The following is a 16,584-nucleotide window of genomic DNA, read 5'->3' as shown; positions in this document are numbered from 1 at the left end:
AATAGGTCATTTTGTCAATTTTGATGCAATAATAAATAATGCTGTCAATCAACACTGAATTTTATCATGAACAACAGATAACATGGTCAATAACAGAAGCGAATGGGAGAGATATTTTCTGACAGTATTCCAAATTATCTTTGTTGATCCATCCTCCATTTTTGATGGTCTTCCAACAGAAAAAAATAGATACCCGTCAATGTAAACATTAAAATCTGACCATCTTTCAGAAGGCCCAGAAGACGGTCTCAATCCGCCCCTGCAATAAGATTACAGTTTCAGTACCACAAAAGTTCAAATTCACATAATAAAATCACAATATCTGAAAAATGATGACAGTGCATAAAATAATATTGCATAATGTTTAAAGACATAAATACCAATACAACTGCTTATGTGGAAATACAGAAAATGTGCAGAGGTTCAAATGGATGGGAGTTAAAAGTCACATCTTGAAAATGCCAGTGTTTGAAAAAAAATATATATATATATTCCAATAAAGCTGCTATTCAAACTTTCAATCTTTCTGTATTAACATTTTAAGAGTTTGAGGATAGATAAGGCACTGTTATTCATCTATAGCATTTATGTTGGCACTACACAAAATATATATATATATATATATATATATTTTTTTTTTTTTTGAAAACTTATTTGCAATATTAAACAGTATTTACCTGCATAATTATCACTGCTTCATTATTATGGACACTTATCTGGCAGAGAACTTAACCTATGGGAGTTTACAGTATCAACAAGTGTGTTTTACGTAATCTCATTTAATGGCCACTTGAATCTTAATTGACTTTATAGCAATGAACTTATACCCAAGGGAAAATTATGTGACTAGTAAAGGTCTTCAGGCCCATAAGTTACACCTTAAAAAGATACAGAAAATAGGTCATTTTGTCAATTTTGATACAATAATAAATAATGTTTATAACAGCACAATCAACACTTAAAGGGATAATAACTCTTTGTATGAGATCTATATTTCACAAGACATTGTAAACAACTCATAGAAATATAATTTATTCTGTTTTACCACAAAAACGGCAGTTATGGCTATTATTCTGATATCTGAGCTTGTCATCGGACCATGAGACCTCAATAGATGGCTATACTCTGTTATAATCTCTTAAGAGATAATTACAAAAAAAAAGAAAAAAACCTTCTTAGAAAAAATTCAGGGACTGACTTTGAATGTAGAAATTGATTCATTAACCATTGTTCAACCATTCATTAATTGTTGTTCACTCCAGGAAAATTCAATTTTTGTCCAAAACAAACAGATATTATCCCTTTAAATTTAACCATCCACAAGAGGTAACATGGTGAAAAAAAATTACAGTTTCAGGACCATATGTGAGAGTTCAAATTCACATAATGAAAATCCCAATATGTGAAAAATGATGATAGTGCATAAAATAATATTACATAATGTTTAAAGACCAATACAATTGCTCATGTGGAAATACAGAAAATGCACAGCACTTCTGGTGGATGGGAGTTAAAAGTTACATCTTGAAGATGCTAGTGTTTGAAAAGTTATTTTTAAAAAATTTAAAATAAAACATAACATAACAAAAAAAAAGCTACTATTCAAACTTTCTAGCTGTATTAACATGATATGAATAACCCCACTGAGTTTGAGAATAATAAGGCACTGTTATTCATCTATAGCATTGATGTTGGTATAACACAATTTTTTCTGTTGTAAATTTATTTGCAATATTAAACAACATTTACCTACATAATTATCACCAAATCCTAATTATGAGACACAGTTAAGAGAGCTAAACCTATGGGACTTTACACGGAAATCTCAACAAGTGTTTTATGTAATCTCAAGTGACTTTATAGACCTTAATTTAATTAGTGATTACCCAAGGGACAATTTCATACTGGCCGCCATCCAGCACTCTATAGAACCATCATACCATCATATAGCACTCTATAGAACTGCATTGCTTACAAAACAGAAAACAATCACACTGATTTTCCAACACAAGCTGCACTTTTCAGTAAGTACCATAAGTAACATACTAACATGGTTTTCCCTTGATGGTCATCAGTGTCCAAAATAGTTTTTTTTTTCATTTTGATGCAATATTACATAATGCTTAACAGTATAATGACCATCAATTTTTAATAATAAAATAAAAGTATCATGGATACTCAGAAAATGTGACATGAAAAGGTCTTCAAGGCCATGGAAGTTAAGAGTCACACCTTCAAAATGCCAAAATGTAAACAAGAGATAATTGTACTGAAATGATTTTCTTTCCATTTTCAGCACCTTTTGGTACATAAAACAAAATAATCAATTTACTGTTATTTTCAAATGATCGACTAAAAAATTGTTGACATAAGAAAAACATCAATAAAACAGCAAAAATGTTCATTAGCTTGGTTGTTGGATAAACATGAAAATTCTCAGACACAAGCCTAAAACTTTCCATACCGTTAGCTTACGGCCAACCTGGTCGAAGGCCTTCATCAGACTGACTTTTCATGTTTATCAATAAAACAATTTTAAATCTCCAATTTGCTCCATTCTGAGATTCTGAACATAGTGAATGACTGAATCTGACAAACTCTAAAGATATGACTTTTTCCTATTTTTGGTACTTTATTACACAATATACAATAACAGGTTTACCATCATTTTTAAATAATCAATTAACAATATTGTTAAGATGCAGAAAACGTCAAAAGAACAGCTTTACATATCTAATTAGTTCAAAAATGAGACTGTTAACATGCCTGAGAATTAAATTTGAGGAAAAAACATTTATATACAAAAAAGGCATAACTTCACCAAAACTTAACTGATCAAGCTCATTTTCAAAACTTAATCTGTATTTCAGTAACAATGATCACTCCTGTGAATTCCAAGACAATTGGCCAATCGATTTTCCTTAAAATGTGTTATAGGTGTTGCATAAATGCTGAAAAAAGTGAAAAAAAAACCAGCAAACTTTTATAAAATGGCAAGATAATGCCAAATTTCTAACTTGACCTGCGTATTATGGATATTCATCAGTTCTGTAATTTTCAAGCCAAAAAGTAAAGCGGTTTTTCGCTTATCGTGTTATCAGCAGGGTTCTCCCCAGGCCTTTATAGCGTATCGGCAGCCATACGCATTTCTTTTTGCCGATACGCTTCTTTTTTTGCCGACACGTTTCTTTAAGGTAAAAATTCAGTTCGGTGAAGTTGCAGGGTTGGCTGTCCGACGGACAGGTCATGATTTATGAGAAATTTGGAGCAAAAATCTTTTTAAAAATCATTTTTGATGCATACTAACGTCTTTTTCTCTTCCTAGACGGTACTGAAAAGAGTGACCTACTTTTGGCACAAAACACATGCAGTCGCAAAATGAATTGTGAACAAACTTACCGCCAAATTATGAAAGTGAACACCCTCCAGAACTTCACAAGACAAAATTTATTCACATAACAGGCTCACTACTGAATATTTATTTGGTTAAAAATCTTCGTGCTCTAGAGATAAAGACCGTTCCAAAAACAGAAACTACACAAGTACTGTGCAGGGTACAACAGCCAGATTGATCTGGATGAACTAGATATATCTAGTTCGTTGTCAAGGCAACATACTGCCTGTCAATCAAATACGTTGTATGCTATCTACTTACTATAGAACGTGAAATCTTTGGGACTGAAGATCTTGTTGAAATATTGTTTATTTGCCAAAATAAAACATGAAATTTTGTATAATGTTTTCTATAATGACTTTAGCATCACCTATATTATTTACAGTTAAAAATTTAGTGCTGGAATATGATAAATTAACATTGCTGTCATATACCAGTGTGATATTGATGTAAGTTAGATATTAGTAATAACAAATATGAGAATTTAAATAAAAAGGGCGACTTTTGTTATACTGCTTTTATTTAACTCATATATTAAAAAAATCAAACACATGATAACCCATAAAAAGTTGAATTGTTAACATAAATATAAGTAAAGTATTATAAAATGAATATTCTTTAATTTTTCATTGAACTTTATTCAAATATTATAAATTTTGAATATTTTAATAAAATCAATCTGACAGTACCCCCTCCCCACCTGTATTTTTTTTTAGCTTTGGTTAAACTTCATGTGAATTTATTATCAAATTGCAGATTTACAATTAGTAGACCCTGTACCCAAAATCCTAGGAGAAGCCCTGATTGAAACTATGTTAAATCATACTTATATGCAAGATTAAATCTTCAGGAGTTCACAAGTATGAAAAAAAACCTTTTATCTGAAAATGAATCCACTTTAAGGTGCATTTAAGTCCAACTCATTTGATTGAATGTCTTGGTAATAAATGCATTAAATGTATGACTACAATTATTTATTTACAAAGTTCAATTAATAGAATGAATAGAAAAAAAATTGGATTGAAATTCGGACAGGTGCTCATAAAAGTTAGTGTCTAGCCCTGATTTTTCTGCAAAATTTGGTCCTGCACGTGGGCTATGTTGTAACAATTTAATGACAGCTTCAGATTGCATGGGATTGCACCCTTTTTGCATGAAATAATAAAAATTTTTCCTCCGGAGGGCCCGGAGGGCCCGATCATGCTGATTTTTGAGCTTGACCTGCGTATTATGAATATTCATCAGTTCTGTAAGTTTGAATACAAAAAGTAAAACAGTATTCCACTTATCGTGTTATTGCTGAATGCACGGCGACAGCAATGGCAACGGCAACAACGGCGATGACAGACACAGGTGACAGCTATATGTACAGACTGCGTCTGTACATAAAAATCTAAAATCAATTTCCTTGCACCTCTTTCTGCAGCTGATCTAGTTGTGCCTCCAAGTTGCTGTTTTCTCTCTCCGTAATAGCCAACTTCTTTTGTAGTACTTTAGTATTCTCTTCACTTAAAGCAAGGCTGTTTTTTACATCTGTAACCTCATGCTGAAGTTCTCTGTTCTTTTCCATAATTCGCTGCATGCTTCATGAATAATATAGGCATAAAAGATAATATTACAACAAACAACTCAATAGTAATGACATTCAAATGAACTACAAATAATAAATATTTGTTGGTATAACTCTTCCAAATTTTGATCATTGTGCAATCATAGGTTATGGCATTCAACCTACAAATCACTTACTTCATTTAACTTCCGTTATTGCCAAAAATCCTTTGCATGCTATGGCAGTGTTCTAAAGCTACTTACTTTCTCAACTGCTTCTTTAGTCCTTCCATTTCTTGTGCAGACAATGTGGAAGATTCCTCTGCATTTTCCAACTGCACTTGTAGTTTGATATTTTCATCAGTCAGTTTCTTATTATGATATTGTAGGTCAGCTACCTTATTACTCAATTCCATTATGTCCCTACAATTTTAAGATTATAAAGAATTAATCATTTTGGGAAAACTGCCACTAAAAAAATTTAGCAAAGAAAACTACATGAGGTATAAATTTTCTTAATTTTGTTCAACCTATACCCAATGACTATACAAATGAAAACCCAAGAAATCAAAGTTTTGATGCACACTTCTCATCTCAGAGCAGAGACCAATCAATTACAGACCCAATAGCCGACCTAAAAAAAGAATTCCACCAATCAGGTAATCAATGGATTAAGTGCTTACATACAAAGCACCTATCACATAAACCAATCAAATTTAAGAAACATAGAGGAGGTCGTTAATGTCCGTGCACTTATAATCAGATTAATCATGGGATCGAGCATAAGTCTGTCTTCACAGCAATCAATTACCAATTACCAGAAAGCAGAAATAACGCTTATAAACACAACAACCTCAGACAAAGTATAGAGAACCACTATTGGCCGAAACCAAGACAACATTAATCTCAAAAGTGGCACACAACGGGACCACCGAAGGCCAAAATACCAAAGCGCCCTTCACCATTGAGCTCCCCACCCGCCTCTAATAACCCTCATTACGAGCAGGTGATGGAAACTAAACAGTACATCGCCGGATGTACAGAGTGGGCGAACCACATAAACAGACAGCTAGAAAGGAGAATGCACAAGGTCAGGGCCAGGGTAGACTTTAAAGGATGCCCTGGCCACGAAGCTCTCTCCACAAAGCTGATTGAGATCCAGGAGGAGGCATCAGAAGCAATAAGGCAAACAATCGAACTCCATATGGAGGAATTCATGAAAAAAGCAAACGATAACGTAGAAGAGGCCCTAGCCCATGAAGCCAAAGAAGAGGACTTCTACAAAACACACGGGACTTATGAGATCAACGCCAGCCCCCAACCTACATCCAATGCCAACCCAGACCTTCTGACGATGAAAGCTAAAAAGAAGAAAATCCTCACATCAACCAAAGTAAAACGGCGTACAGCTGCCACCCTGAAGCGCCTCAAGTGAACCAGCAGTAAAAGTTAAAAACAGCCCTTTTCAGGGCCATACACATGCTCAGGAAAAGCAATACCACATTGTTCAAATGCAGAAATAAATCAACAAGCAGCAAATAAAACCATCCTTTTGTCACATCCCATGGGCAAGAAACCCTCTCTATACTCTGAAAAAAATCATCGCCCTCGGACGAGAAGCCCAAAAGAGATAATAAGCAAAACATGAAAAATTAAGAAGTCGCAGAATGCTCACTCGACGAAAAATTATGCATTTTGCAAGCCACACATGGAGATGAAAGCTAGGAATTTCCAGGGAATTATTTTCCCTATAAAAAGGTCTAATCCGCCTTTAAATGAGACATCCGCATTGTTTGCCTTAAATGACATACTAGCAAAGACTTTTGTTTTTAGATAAATAAATATTTCTTACCATTCATGTGTAGATGCATCTCCAGCACATCCCGAGGCTTCAAGACTACCAAAGCTGATTCCATTGAGATGTTCTAGCACACCTATCACAATCAATATCTCTCTGAGTAATACTGTAAAACTGGACTATTACTTTATGGGCAAGTCTGAATCTTACAACACAGAACAAACCACGATTTGATGAACTTTGTTTCTTTTTTTTTAATTTTTATTTAATTTTCATATATGTGTAATCTAAAAAAATGTCAACACTTGCAGATGGAAACATATAACTATAAAGGGTAAATTGGCCCCCATTTCACAAAGAATCATAAATCTGTAGTTGACTAGCCTGAGTTAAGCAACCTGGCAAAGTCAACAACCCTGTTACTGACTAAGAGTGTTTCGCAAGGAATCTTAAAGTCCTAACTTGGTTTGGTTATGGTAGTCGACATGAACACTTCAAGAAAAGGAAGTGGAAAATCCCTGAAATTTCACATGACATTTCATGGGTCTTTAGGCTGTCAATGAGTGTTTATCAACAATAAAATAAGATAAAACAAACACATTTTTTGAAAACTTTATTAATTAGTTTACCTTTAATACCAGTTCAAATTTACAGTAAACATTAACTTGTCTTGGAATGGTGCCATTGGCCAAAAAGAATTTAAGGATATTGTCACCCTTTGCCCCAAAATCCTTATTTACTGCCTTACATACATCCTTTTGTGTAATAGATAAAATCTTTAGTGTTCAGTGACTGAATTAATTAACATTTACACATGTCATCTTACAGGTGGCATCATAATTGCAATTTTGGGGTAAAAACTGAAAAATTGGTTCCTCAATTTTCTATTTTACCTGTTTTACTGCTGATTTAATGACACCATTTAGTACTCTAAAACCCTGCCAGCAATTTTTCTTAAAATCCTTAGTTCAGATTTATCGTTGATAAAGCAAAATAATGCCTCTGTTTAATGAAAATCAGTAATTAGGGACTCATAACTCTATAACAAAAACATTTAAACCAATTGATGGCACGAGATTGTACCCTATACACTTGAGATCAACTCTGCCAATTTTCATGTTAAAATCTTGTTCAGGGATGAAGTTCCACCCAATACGGATTGCTATCTCATCTCAAAATAGAAAGGTGTTTAATTGACGGTTAAAGCTTCGAGTAGCCTGTGCTTATACATTGCAATGAGAAATAAAAACACTGATATTTTATATTTTCCAGGGGTTTTTTTATTGTTTTTAATCAGCGGAAAGATAATTGCATTATTTAATAATTAGATACAGGAAATACCTCATTTTCAATATCTGGATGATAATAAAGGGTTACAATACCTTTTACAAACCCAGCAGTCAGCTTAGCAATGTTGCATTTAATTTTTCATTTAAAAATTCAGCAACATTCAAAGATATTATGACAAAATATCTTCAAGAAGATATGTACTATCAAAATTTTGTAAAGTTTTGCTGAGTAACTTAGAGTAAAGGCAGCTTCCAAGGAGGCTTAGGTTGGTCGACTAGCTGCTAAGAAAAAAAAGGGGGTAAGCAGCCCTTAGATTCTCCATGAAATACCACTTAGTCACTTATGGACTTATAATGTTGGTAACCAAGTTCTCAGCCAGGGAACTTGACTTAAATTTTTTTGTGAAACAGGGGCCAGGACAAAAATTGCCTATTTATTTCATACTTTGAACAAGAGTTAAGCACTTACGTTGGTGTGGTGAAGTGTTCACCTGGGGAGAAGAGCACTTTTCGGGTGAAACTGAGATCAACTTACAATTGTCATCATCCACACTGGAATATTCATTAACCATAGATAATCAATATTTATTCACTCACTTCATTGACAATACACAGTCATCTGCCATTGGCTGCTACCCAATGCATAATATGCAGAAATTTTCAAACAGAAATAAATGTAAAAAATTTTACAATCAAAGTCTGTAGATACAACTACTATCTCTTATTGTTTCCCCTTGAATTCCGTTTCAAATCAGATGATTTTCAGAATTAGAAAAAACCTTACCCTGCACTTCTTTCTTTTATCTCTTTAATCCACTGCATCATCCCTTCTCTGTAAACTTCTAATTCAATTGACACATCCTTCCCCTCAGGGTCAAATATCAGAGCCAAATCATCTAAATACTGCTGGCTCTGAAAAGATATAAAAGCAAATTTTCCAGCAACATTCCTAATGTGAAGCTAGTTCATTGCTCGTTCTAGGCCAACAAAACTCATTATCAGGCACGTAATTTATATTAATCATCATGCTTGACACTCCATGGATTAGCTTTTAATTATTAAGTAGCAAGAATACTTTCTACACTGACAGTGAGGTGCACTGTTGTAGTCATATGGATTCACTGGAATCGAGAGTTGCTTAGACATAAAAATGAGCATTTATTCAGACCATGGTATATTAATTGTTGCATCTTAAATTAGAGCAATACAAAACTCCGTGTTTATTTCGATTTGCCATGCCTGAATAAAATTAAAATAATAAACAAATGAAGAATTTGATTTCTGACAAATCTTATGACTGGCAGCGGTAAATAGAACTGATAGAACAGTTGAAGTCATTTCAAACTACAGGCCTAGTTGAGCAAGGGAGTTGGACAGCGTGTCATTTTGGGCTACACAGTGGAAGAGGAGAAAAGGAACAGTAATACACCTGGTATGCCATTAACTCTTTGCTGTGCTTTTCTAATAAAATAATATTATCATAATATTCAGCATGTAGGTTAATAAAATAAAATGATATTATGTAAGTAAAATAATCGACCCCACTGAATTCCAGATTGACCCCATTTTTTTAGGCTGTTGGGGTCATTAGTCCCCACTCAGGTCAACCCTGTACAGAACACTGCAAAAATTCAGAATTAACCAGATGACCCACCTCTGCACTCAAGCTCCCTGTTGTGGACTTCAGCATCTCAATAAGTGTAGACACAGGCACCGTACCAGTTTTATTTGTATCACACATGTCAAACATAGTGTCAACTATATCCTCTTCAGTTATCAACCTGCTGACATTTGTGCCAGTACTGCTGGTGTCTTCATCTGAGAAAAAGCATGCACTGTACTCAAACCTATTGCTGTTGTTCAACAGTTGGCTCAGAGACTCCCTTGATGCAGATTCTTCAGCCATGCTTTCAGAATTCACAAAGTCCCTGATTTGTGCTCTTGGTGATATAATGTTATCTATAGAGTAAGAGCTAGTATTTGCAGACACTGTTCGAAGTTCCGATCTAATGCACTAAATCACTGGTCTTAAATTACTAAACAAGTTGCTTTTACCAAATTTCACACCAACAAGTGCTGGGTTACATTTTAATTCACACCAATGTAAAGGGTTGTCTGTCAGTTATATCTATATATCACCAGAAGGTACACTCCAATTAAGTTGTTGTCCATATGATGTTATGCCAAGATGAAATTGCTTGAATAAGTACAATGAGCTGTGAACCATGTGCCTCAAGTTGATAGTGAAAACTAGAAAGTGAATAGTTCCCTTGTGATTCCTTTTCAGCAACAAAATGAAATTGAATGTTCTCGAGTTCTAAAAATTAAAAAAAGATTTTGGCAGTTGCATATACCTTAATACAAATATGTATGAACATGTAAATAATGGTTAAATGCCATCAAATACATCTATAAAAACTTGTTTACACATTTTCTAATACATTTCAAGACCTTTTACCTGTCCTGGGCATTAGTTGTACAGGTTTGTAAAATGCATGGCATCCAACACAGTAATCCTTGACTTTACCAATTGAAAATAAGTAAAACCATGTCACGTTAGGAATCACCACCGTCCAAGCAAATCATATTTGTAAATGGGACCCCATTCCTATAGACACCATTGATCTTTGTAGATCAACCCAACTCTGTGAGGACTTTTGGTAAGTGCAATCAGCTTAAATGAATGACACGCCTCCTCTCGTTTCCAATGTACTTCCATATAATAACCAGCTTTTCTGTATTCTACCTAATGCCAGGAAGGGAAGGGTCATTCAATTAAGCTAATTGCAGTCAGCAACAGTCCCTGCAGAGTTGGGTCGATCCACATAGACTGATGGTGTTACGGGAATGGGGCCTAGATGCTGAATTTGTCCACAGTGATGTGCAGTTAATTGCACAAATTCCTATGTAGACCATGGTTGTTGCTTCACATCATGAAAAAGGGCTCAGAAAACTAAGACTGAGATTTATAATAGCTGCCTTATCTAAGACAACTACTGAACCATACAAGAAAGCAAGATCAATGTAAACTGAATAAAATCAATTTCTTTTAACTTACTTTTGTTGTGCACCTACACATAAAGTATTTACTTTATAGTTGAACATCTTGAAACATCTGTACCATGGCAAGCAAAACAGTTCACACAAATATCACAGATAAAAACGACTTAATAATAGTGAGCTCCTGTTCTACACTTGTATATTCATTATAGATGCATGTTAATACCAATCCATATGTATTGTCATGAACCTTTTATGATGCAAACCACTATATTGTATAATGGTGCACTTATCAGCCTGTTTACATATATCATCCTTCTAGAACATTTTATAAATTTATGTTGACAAATAATACTTCACTACAAACATTATTTATTATGCGCAAATACCATTTTGAATGAGAATCATCAGAGACAGACAAATGGCTTGCAATTAGCAAAAAATCAAGCCAGATTTCACAGAATTTGGAGGAGAGTGGAGAAATAATAGAAGATTGCAGACTGAAAGAGTTCAGTGCATCAATGAATGAAAGCCAACAGAACAAGAGATTATTGCAGAAAAAAAAGAAAAAACTTTTAAAAAACAATCGCCTAACTTTGTATGTTGGAACAGAATCATTAGCTATTGGAAAGTGTAGTAAAATTATCATTTACCTCAGGAAATCCTTTTTATGGCACTTTTTTCCCTAAAGTTATTCTCACACATTTCATATTCTCATATGACTTCATTCAGTGTCGAAGGTCTTGTTTTAGGCTATCTCCAAAGATTCTCATTCCCTGCTGTACAAATTCCTTTTCAGTTTCCTATGAAATCCTCTACACGTTTTCCCTGTAGAATCCTACCTATAAGTCGGTTGAAAATAATATCAACAAACGTACACAATCCCTTTCTAATTTTATGGAAATCCTGAGAGACAGATGGAGTAAAGCCATGCTAATATGGTGTATTACACACAGCCTACAACTGATAGATAGATCATGACTCATAAAGCATATTTGTTAAGCCAAATAGCTTTATTTCTCAGCCAGATCCAAATTTTGAATCAAAACAATGACATACTGATGAAACAAGCACAGATACAATATCTTTTTTTTCTCAACCAAACAGGTTTTCTAACTTGATAAAAATGCCTTCATGAGCCCAGCTATTGCTGTTATTGGTATCTAATAGCTACTTAAAACCGCAAATTACATTAATGATAGAATGGATTCATATTGATTTATTTCTAAGATGAAAAGAAGCATTAACAACAAGGAGAGAAACTAAAATTTCTACCTACGGTGCATGAAACTTGTGGGGGATGTTCTTAATGTAAATTTACTTCCTACTTACATTAAGTCATTACATGTGTGGCATTTCAAATTAATGCATTTACCTAAAATAAATAATAAAGTAATAATGGCCCATGTATGGACCCAAGATTTTTTTCTGTATATTCCTATTTTTTATAAGTAGTCTGTGCCAAAGAGTACATCCCAAAGAGGTACATGTAATATAGGTCAATATACTGATATTTATTTCCCCCAACCCTGAATATGACCCATTAAACAAAACATTAATCATTATCCATAAAACATATATGATACTGCAACATAAATGTCGATGCTAAATATTTTAGCTTGTCCAGAAAAAGGATCTACCTCCTTTGATTAATGATATTTCACCAAAGGACAGAGTAACTCATGATTTTTCTTTCCAACGTTTCTTGATACAAAAAAAATTGCTTAGGATTTCTTAAATCTGTTAACAAAGACAAACGTATATGAATGCTGAAAAATTGTCTCTCATATTCATCATGACACGATGCCCCTGCTTGTTATAGCCTTATTTTAAAAGTCAATATATCTGTTGTAAGCAAAAATTGTTCAAGCAGTTTAAATCTACATCCCTCACATTTCAACAAGGACCAAAATAAAGGATTCCTAACTGCCTTTAACTTACAGACCTTCTTGACTTGCGTGACACCGGCTGATCTAAATTTCCCGCATACCATCATCTGCAAAAAAAAAGGGGCAAGTTCATCCCGGTATTTTAAAAGGTTGTAACATAACTAAAGATATTAAATGGAATATTTGGTATAACGGCATTCGCAAACCTTTCATTTCCATTTCAAACTGATGTTAAACTGTAACAGTTATACATAGCCAGTATGCATGCATGCGAGAAAAAAAAGGCAAGAACTGAAGAGCAGCTACTATTGTACAACCTACCGCCCCCATTTTCTTTGAAAGACCCACACTTCACGAGATAGTATGTAACGCGCGCACACAGTCACAAAAACCATTTGTTGCGCTCATTATGTGATTGGTTGCATGATTTGTAGAATCTATGATGTGTTATATTTAAAAAATCTGTGCACAAAATTGAAAAAGATGCTTCGAACTAAATAATGATGCTAAAGCAAAAAATGAGTGTTCGCAGACTGGTGTTCGTAACTTTTTGTATCTGGCGCCGTGTGTGTGAAGTATTACTCACGCATAACAGCTGTGGTAGTTGAGACAAATACGGCAAACACACTCAGTCGCATCTCCTTACATGACGGGCACTAAATCCGTTTATATAAACGCTGCACTCCAAGTTCACTTGTTTCTATCGTATTGTAGGCAATATATATTAAAGATGCAAAATGTAAGCAGTGTGTTGGTAACTCAATTTCATCGTAAGATTTATGAAAGAGGGTTTCATTGGGTAGCCTTATTTTCGTTCCCCTGAAAGCCACTTTTTATTATCCGAGATGATTAAAACGTTTATATTATTAAGCCTGATCCTTGAAGCACCCCGTTTCTGAGAATTTGAATGCAACTTTTGACCTTTTGCCCTACTTGCAACAAAATCATTCTGTGATTCATTATTTTCAACTTGCATTACCAAGGCAATGGCGGATTTAAAAGGGGTTGGGGGTCAGGGGTTATGATAATATACCTGCATCTTAGAAATACTAGAGTCAATGCTCATGTTGATTTATGGGGTTTATTTTTCATAAGTATATGGATTTATAGGGTTTTGTTATTGTTTTTACATAAACTTTTATTTTTTTAATCTATTTATTTATTTTTCTTCAATTTTGCAAGTGTAGGCTACATAACTTAGGCCCATTACAGCAGAGTGTGCTAAGCACCAGTGGTATCACTTGGTTGATAGGTCCTACCCCTGCTTTTCTTGCAGTGATCAGAATGCACAGAAAATGACTGCAAATGGCCAGGAACTATCTTTTTATGCATTCATTTTATTCCCCAGAAAATGTTATTCCAATGTAAAAGAATGGATTATTCTAAATTAATATTAATTCCGTGTTCCGAATCGGAAGAACTAAGAAAAAAGTCAAGTCAGTGTTTGGACTAAAATCTCATTCTACCAGTCTGAATGCTCGCATTTTTAAAGCCTATCACAAGACAGACTGGACATTAATTCTCTCACTAAAATCTCATTATATTCGTCTAAACTAAAATCTAGCTACTGATTGTACACCCAACGTTTTCATCAAATAAAAAATACTTTCTGTAACAATTAAGGTGTGTAACTGATTGATCGAATTATCGATTCCATCTCAAATTCCATATTTTTTATCAAACAGAATATTCTTTCTGAAGCGTTATGCCCTTATTTCACCAGTTAGCCTCCAGGGAACTGCCCCTCATTACCTATCAAGATAGTTCTGTTACTTCTGTTTAAAATCAGTGAATACCAGCATAGGCCTACATGTATGACATCTTTTTGTAATAAGTGTTTGACTTCCACTATCGTGAAAGAAAAAATATAACAAGTGCATATTACACGTATGACTTTTAAATTCTGCTCCCATTTGTCACACAGGGTATAAAAAGTCTAAACACTCATGAGCATTACTCAATGAACTATTTAATAGTCATTGCTAATATAAAGCACAAAGGTTTTCTCTTTTTAAAATATTTTTTTCTGTGATTTTCAGAATTTTCCAATCCATGTAAAAGTAAATAAAAATATTACCACAAACTGTGTAGTAAGTGCAGTATTTGGGAGATGTATATTTTTATAGGAAAAGATTTTTGCGAATCTCATATTTTTTTCTATTTTCACACCTTCTTGTCCTGAATACCATGATCTTCTCAATAAGAAAATACCAGTAGAAAGATAGGGAACCTATTTTTCTACAGACGAAAAGAACAAATGTGAGCTTATATGAGATAAACCGGCATCTTGTTTGTTACATGCGATATAGGGCATCCACATTTTTTCATTACACTGCATAAGGTAATGAACATCTTTTTATGTTGTTTTATGTTGGTTTCATTCATTTTGCCTCTTTGGTGTCATCTTTTTTTACTGCGTCAGTTGATATCGGCACATTGGTGTTCAGGTCACAGACATATATAACTAATATAAGTGTGAAAAATGTGTTGTGATTGGGATGATATTCAGTTCTTGGGGAAGATCTCTACGTACTAATTATATAAACAGTGTATGACTGATTGCCGGTCATGATTTTATTACACAAAATTTCAGTGAGATTTCCTGGGAAACTGTTGTTTTATTTGAATTGGTCTAGATACTTGTTTGAAAAAACATTAAGAAAGCAAGCGGGATGGCGGAGCAGTTACTTATTGGTTTTATACAGGTTGCATCAGAGAAAATGTATTTCCAAATAAATAGTAAAGCTTTTTAGCTCGCTAACATTAAATGTACTCGTGCACGTAAACTAGCTACCACACCCGTATAAATAAACAATGCTTTGTTCTGTTAAAAAGGCTAATACCAAATACATGTACCTAGTACATGTTGTAACCATGAGCTCTCGACATGTTTATGTCTAATCATCTCTAAACAAATTTTTATCATTTTACCGCGAATTTGTATGTTTACATTTTTCTGTTCATCAGAATATTTTTTATCAAAATGGCCTTATACGCCGTTCTAAAATCACATCTGGTTTATTTACATTCACAGACAAATATTTTATTCAGGTTATACCAAATAAAAAGAGACAAACCAGGGTCTGCACGGTATTCTTGACAGTTTCTACATGGTTTAACCTTCAAGGTTTAACAGTGTCTCCGGGCCTCATGACCCCGGGTATTGTGTTTATAGAAGCAATCGTTATCAATCTATGCTAAGTATTGTTTAAGAATGACAAGAGCAAATAGTTTTACAAATGTATAGATTTTTATCGCAAATCATAATTTACGCCTGTTTCTTTGGACCTGATCCTGTGCATCTGAATTAGGTGTCACATACCTGTAAGAACTAAACTGAGCCACTTAGTGATGTTTGTCATTTTAAAAGGTGGTCTTTGAAAATTATAGGGAGACCACCTACTAAATGAGTCGCTAGAAATTAAAAAAGATATTTATTCTATAAAGGACTAGATATCTTATAAAGCCAAATCTAACACTACTTTCTATTGTTATATTCACTTATAGCTATTTAATGACTTTTCCTTATTAATAAGCTTTTTGTAGCAGGAGTGGGTTAGGCCCAGAAACGTACCATCCACTGGCACACGTGTTTTTCACGCTCCTCCCCCAAATTTACCACGGACCGTCGCTAAGGGGGGTTAAAGTAGGAAGTCCCAACTCCCC

At 34.1% G+C, this 16,584-nt stretch overlaps 1 protein-coding gene across 10 annotated transcripts in view; it reads right to left on the bottom strand.

Moving 5' to 3' along the window:
* LOC106155215 (inositol 1,4,5-triphosphate receptor associated 2) overlaps positions 1-13,258 on the bottom strand; it is a 96,166-nt gene extending 82,908 nt beyond the window's left edge. For 5 of the 10 annotated variants that reach the window (XM_087002538.1, XM_087002544.1, XM_087002548.1 and 2 more), the window contains exons 1-8: positions 13,240-13,258; positions 12,975-13,025; positions 9,684-10,346; positions 8,814-8,941; positions 8,499-8,581; positions 6,795-6,876; positions 5,207-5,365; positions 4,809-4,977 (exon numbers count right to left, since the gene is read on the bottom strand). In XM_087002538.1, the coding sequence (XP_086858664.1) occupies positions 4,809-4,977; positions 5,207-5,365; positions 6,795-6,876; positions 8,499-8,581; positions 8,814-8,941; positions 9,684-9,935 (873 nt within the window). In that variant the 5' untranslated portion in view covers positions 9,936-10,346; positions 12,975-13,025; positions 13,240-13,258. Of the gene's footprint in view, positions 1-4,808; positions 4,978-5,206; positions 5,366-6,794; positions 6,877-8,498; positions 8,582-8,813; positions 8,942-9,683; positions 10,347-11,682; positions 11,872-12,308; positions 12,324-12,970; positions 13,026-13,239 lie in introns of those variants that run through there. The other 5 variants (XM_087002540.1, XM_087002541.1, XM_087002543.1 and 2 more) reach the window with 5 other exon arrangements.
* Positions 13,259-16,584: the final 3,326 nt, after the last annotated feature.

The sequence above is a fragment of the Lingula anatina genome, chromosome 1 (assembly GCF_051362555.1).
Source record: "Lingula anatina isolate TDL-2025a chromosome 1, LinAna3.0, whole genome shotgun sequence".
Taxonomy (NCBI): domain Eukaryota; kingdom Metazoa; phylum Brachiopoda; class Lingulata; order Lingulida; family Lingulidae; genus Lingula; species Lingula anatina.
The sequence above is the reverse complement of the archived record's forward strand: the minus strand, read 5'-3'. Positions and strand labels throughout refer to the sequence as shown.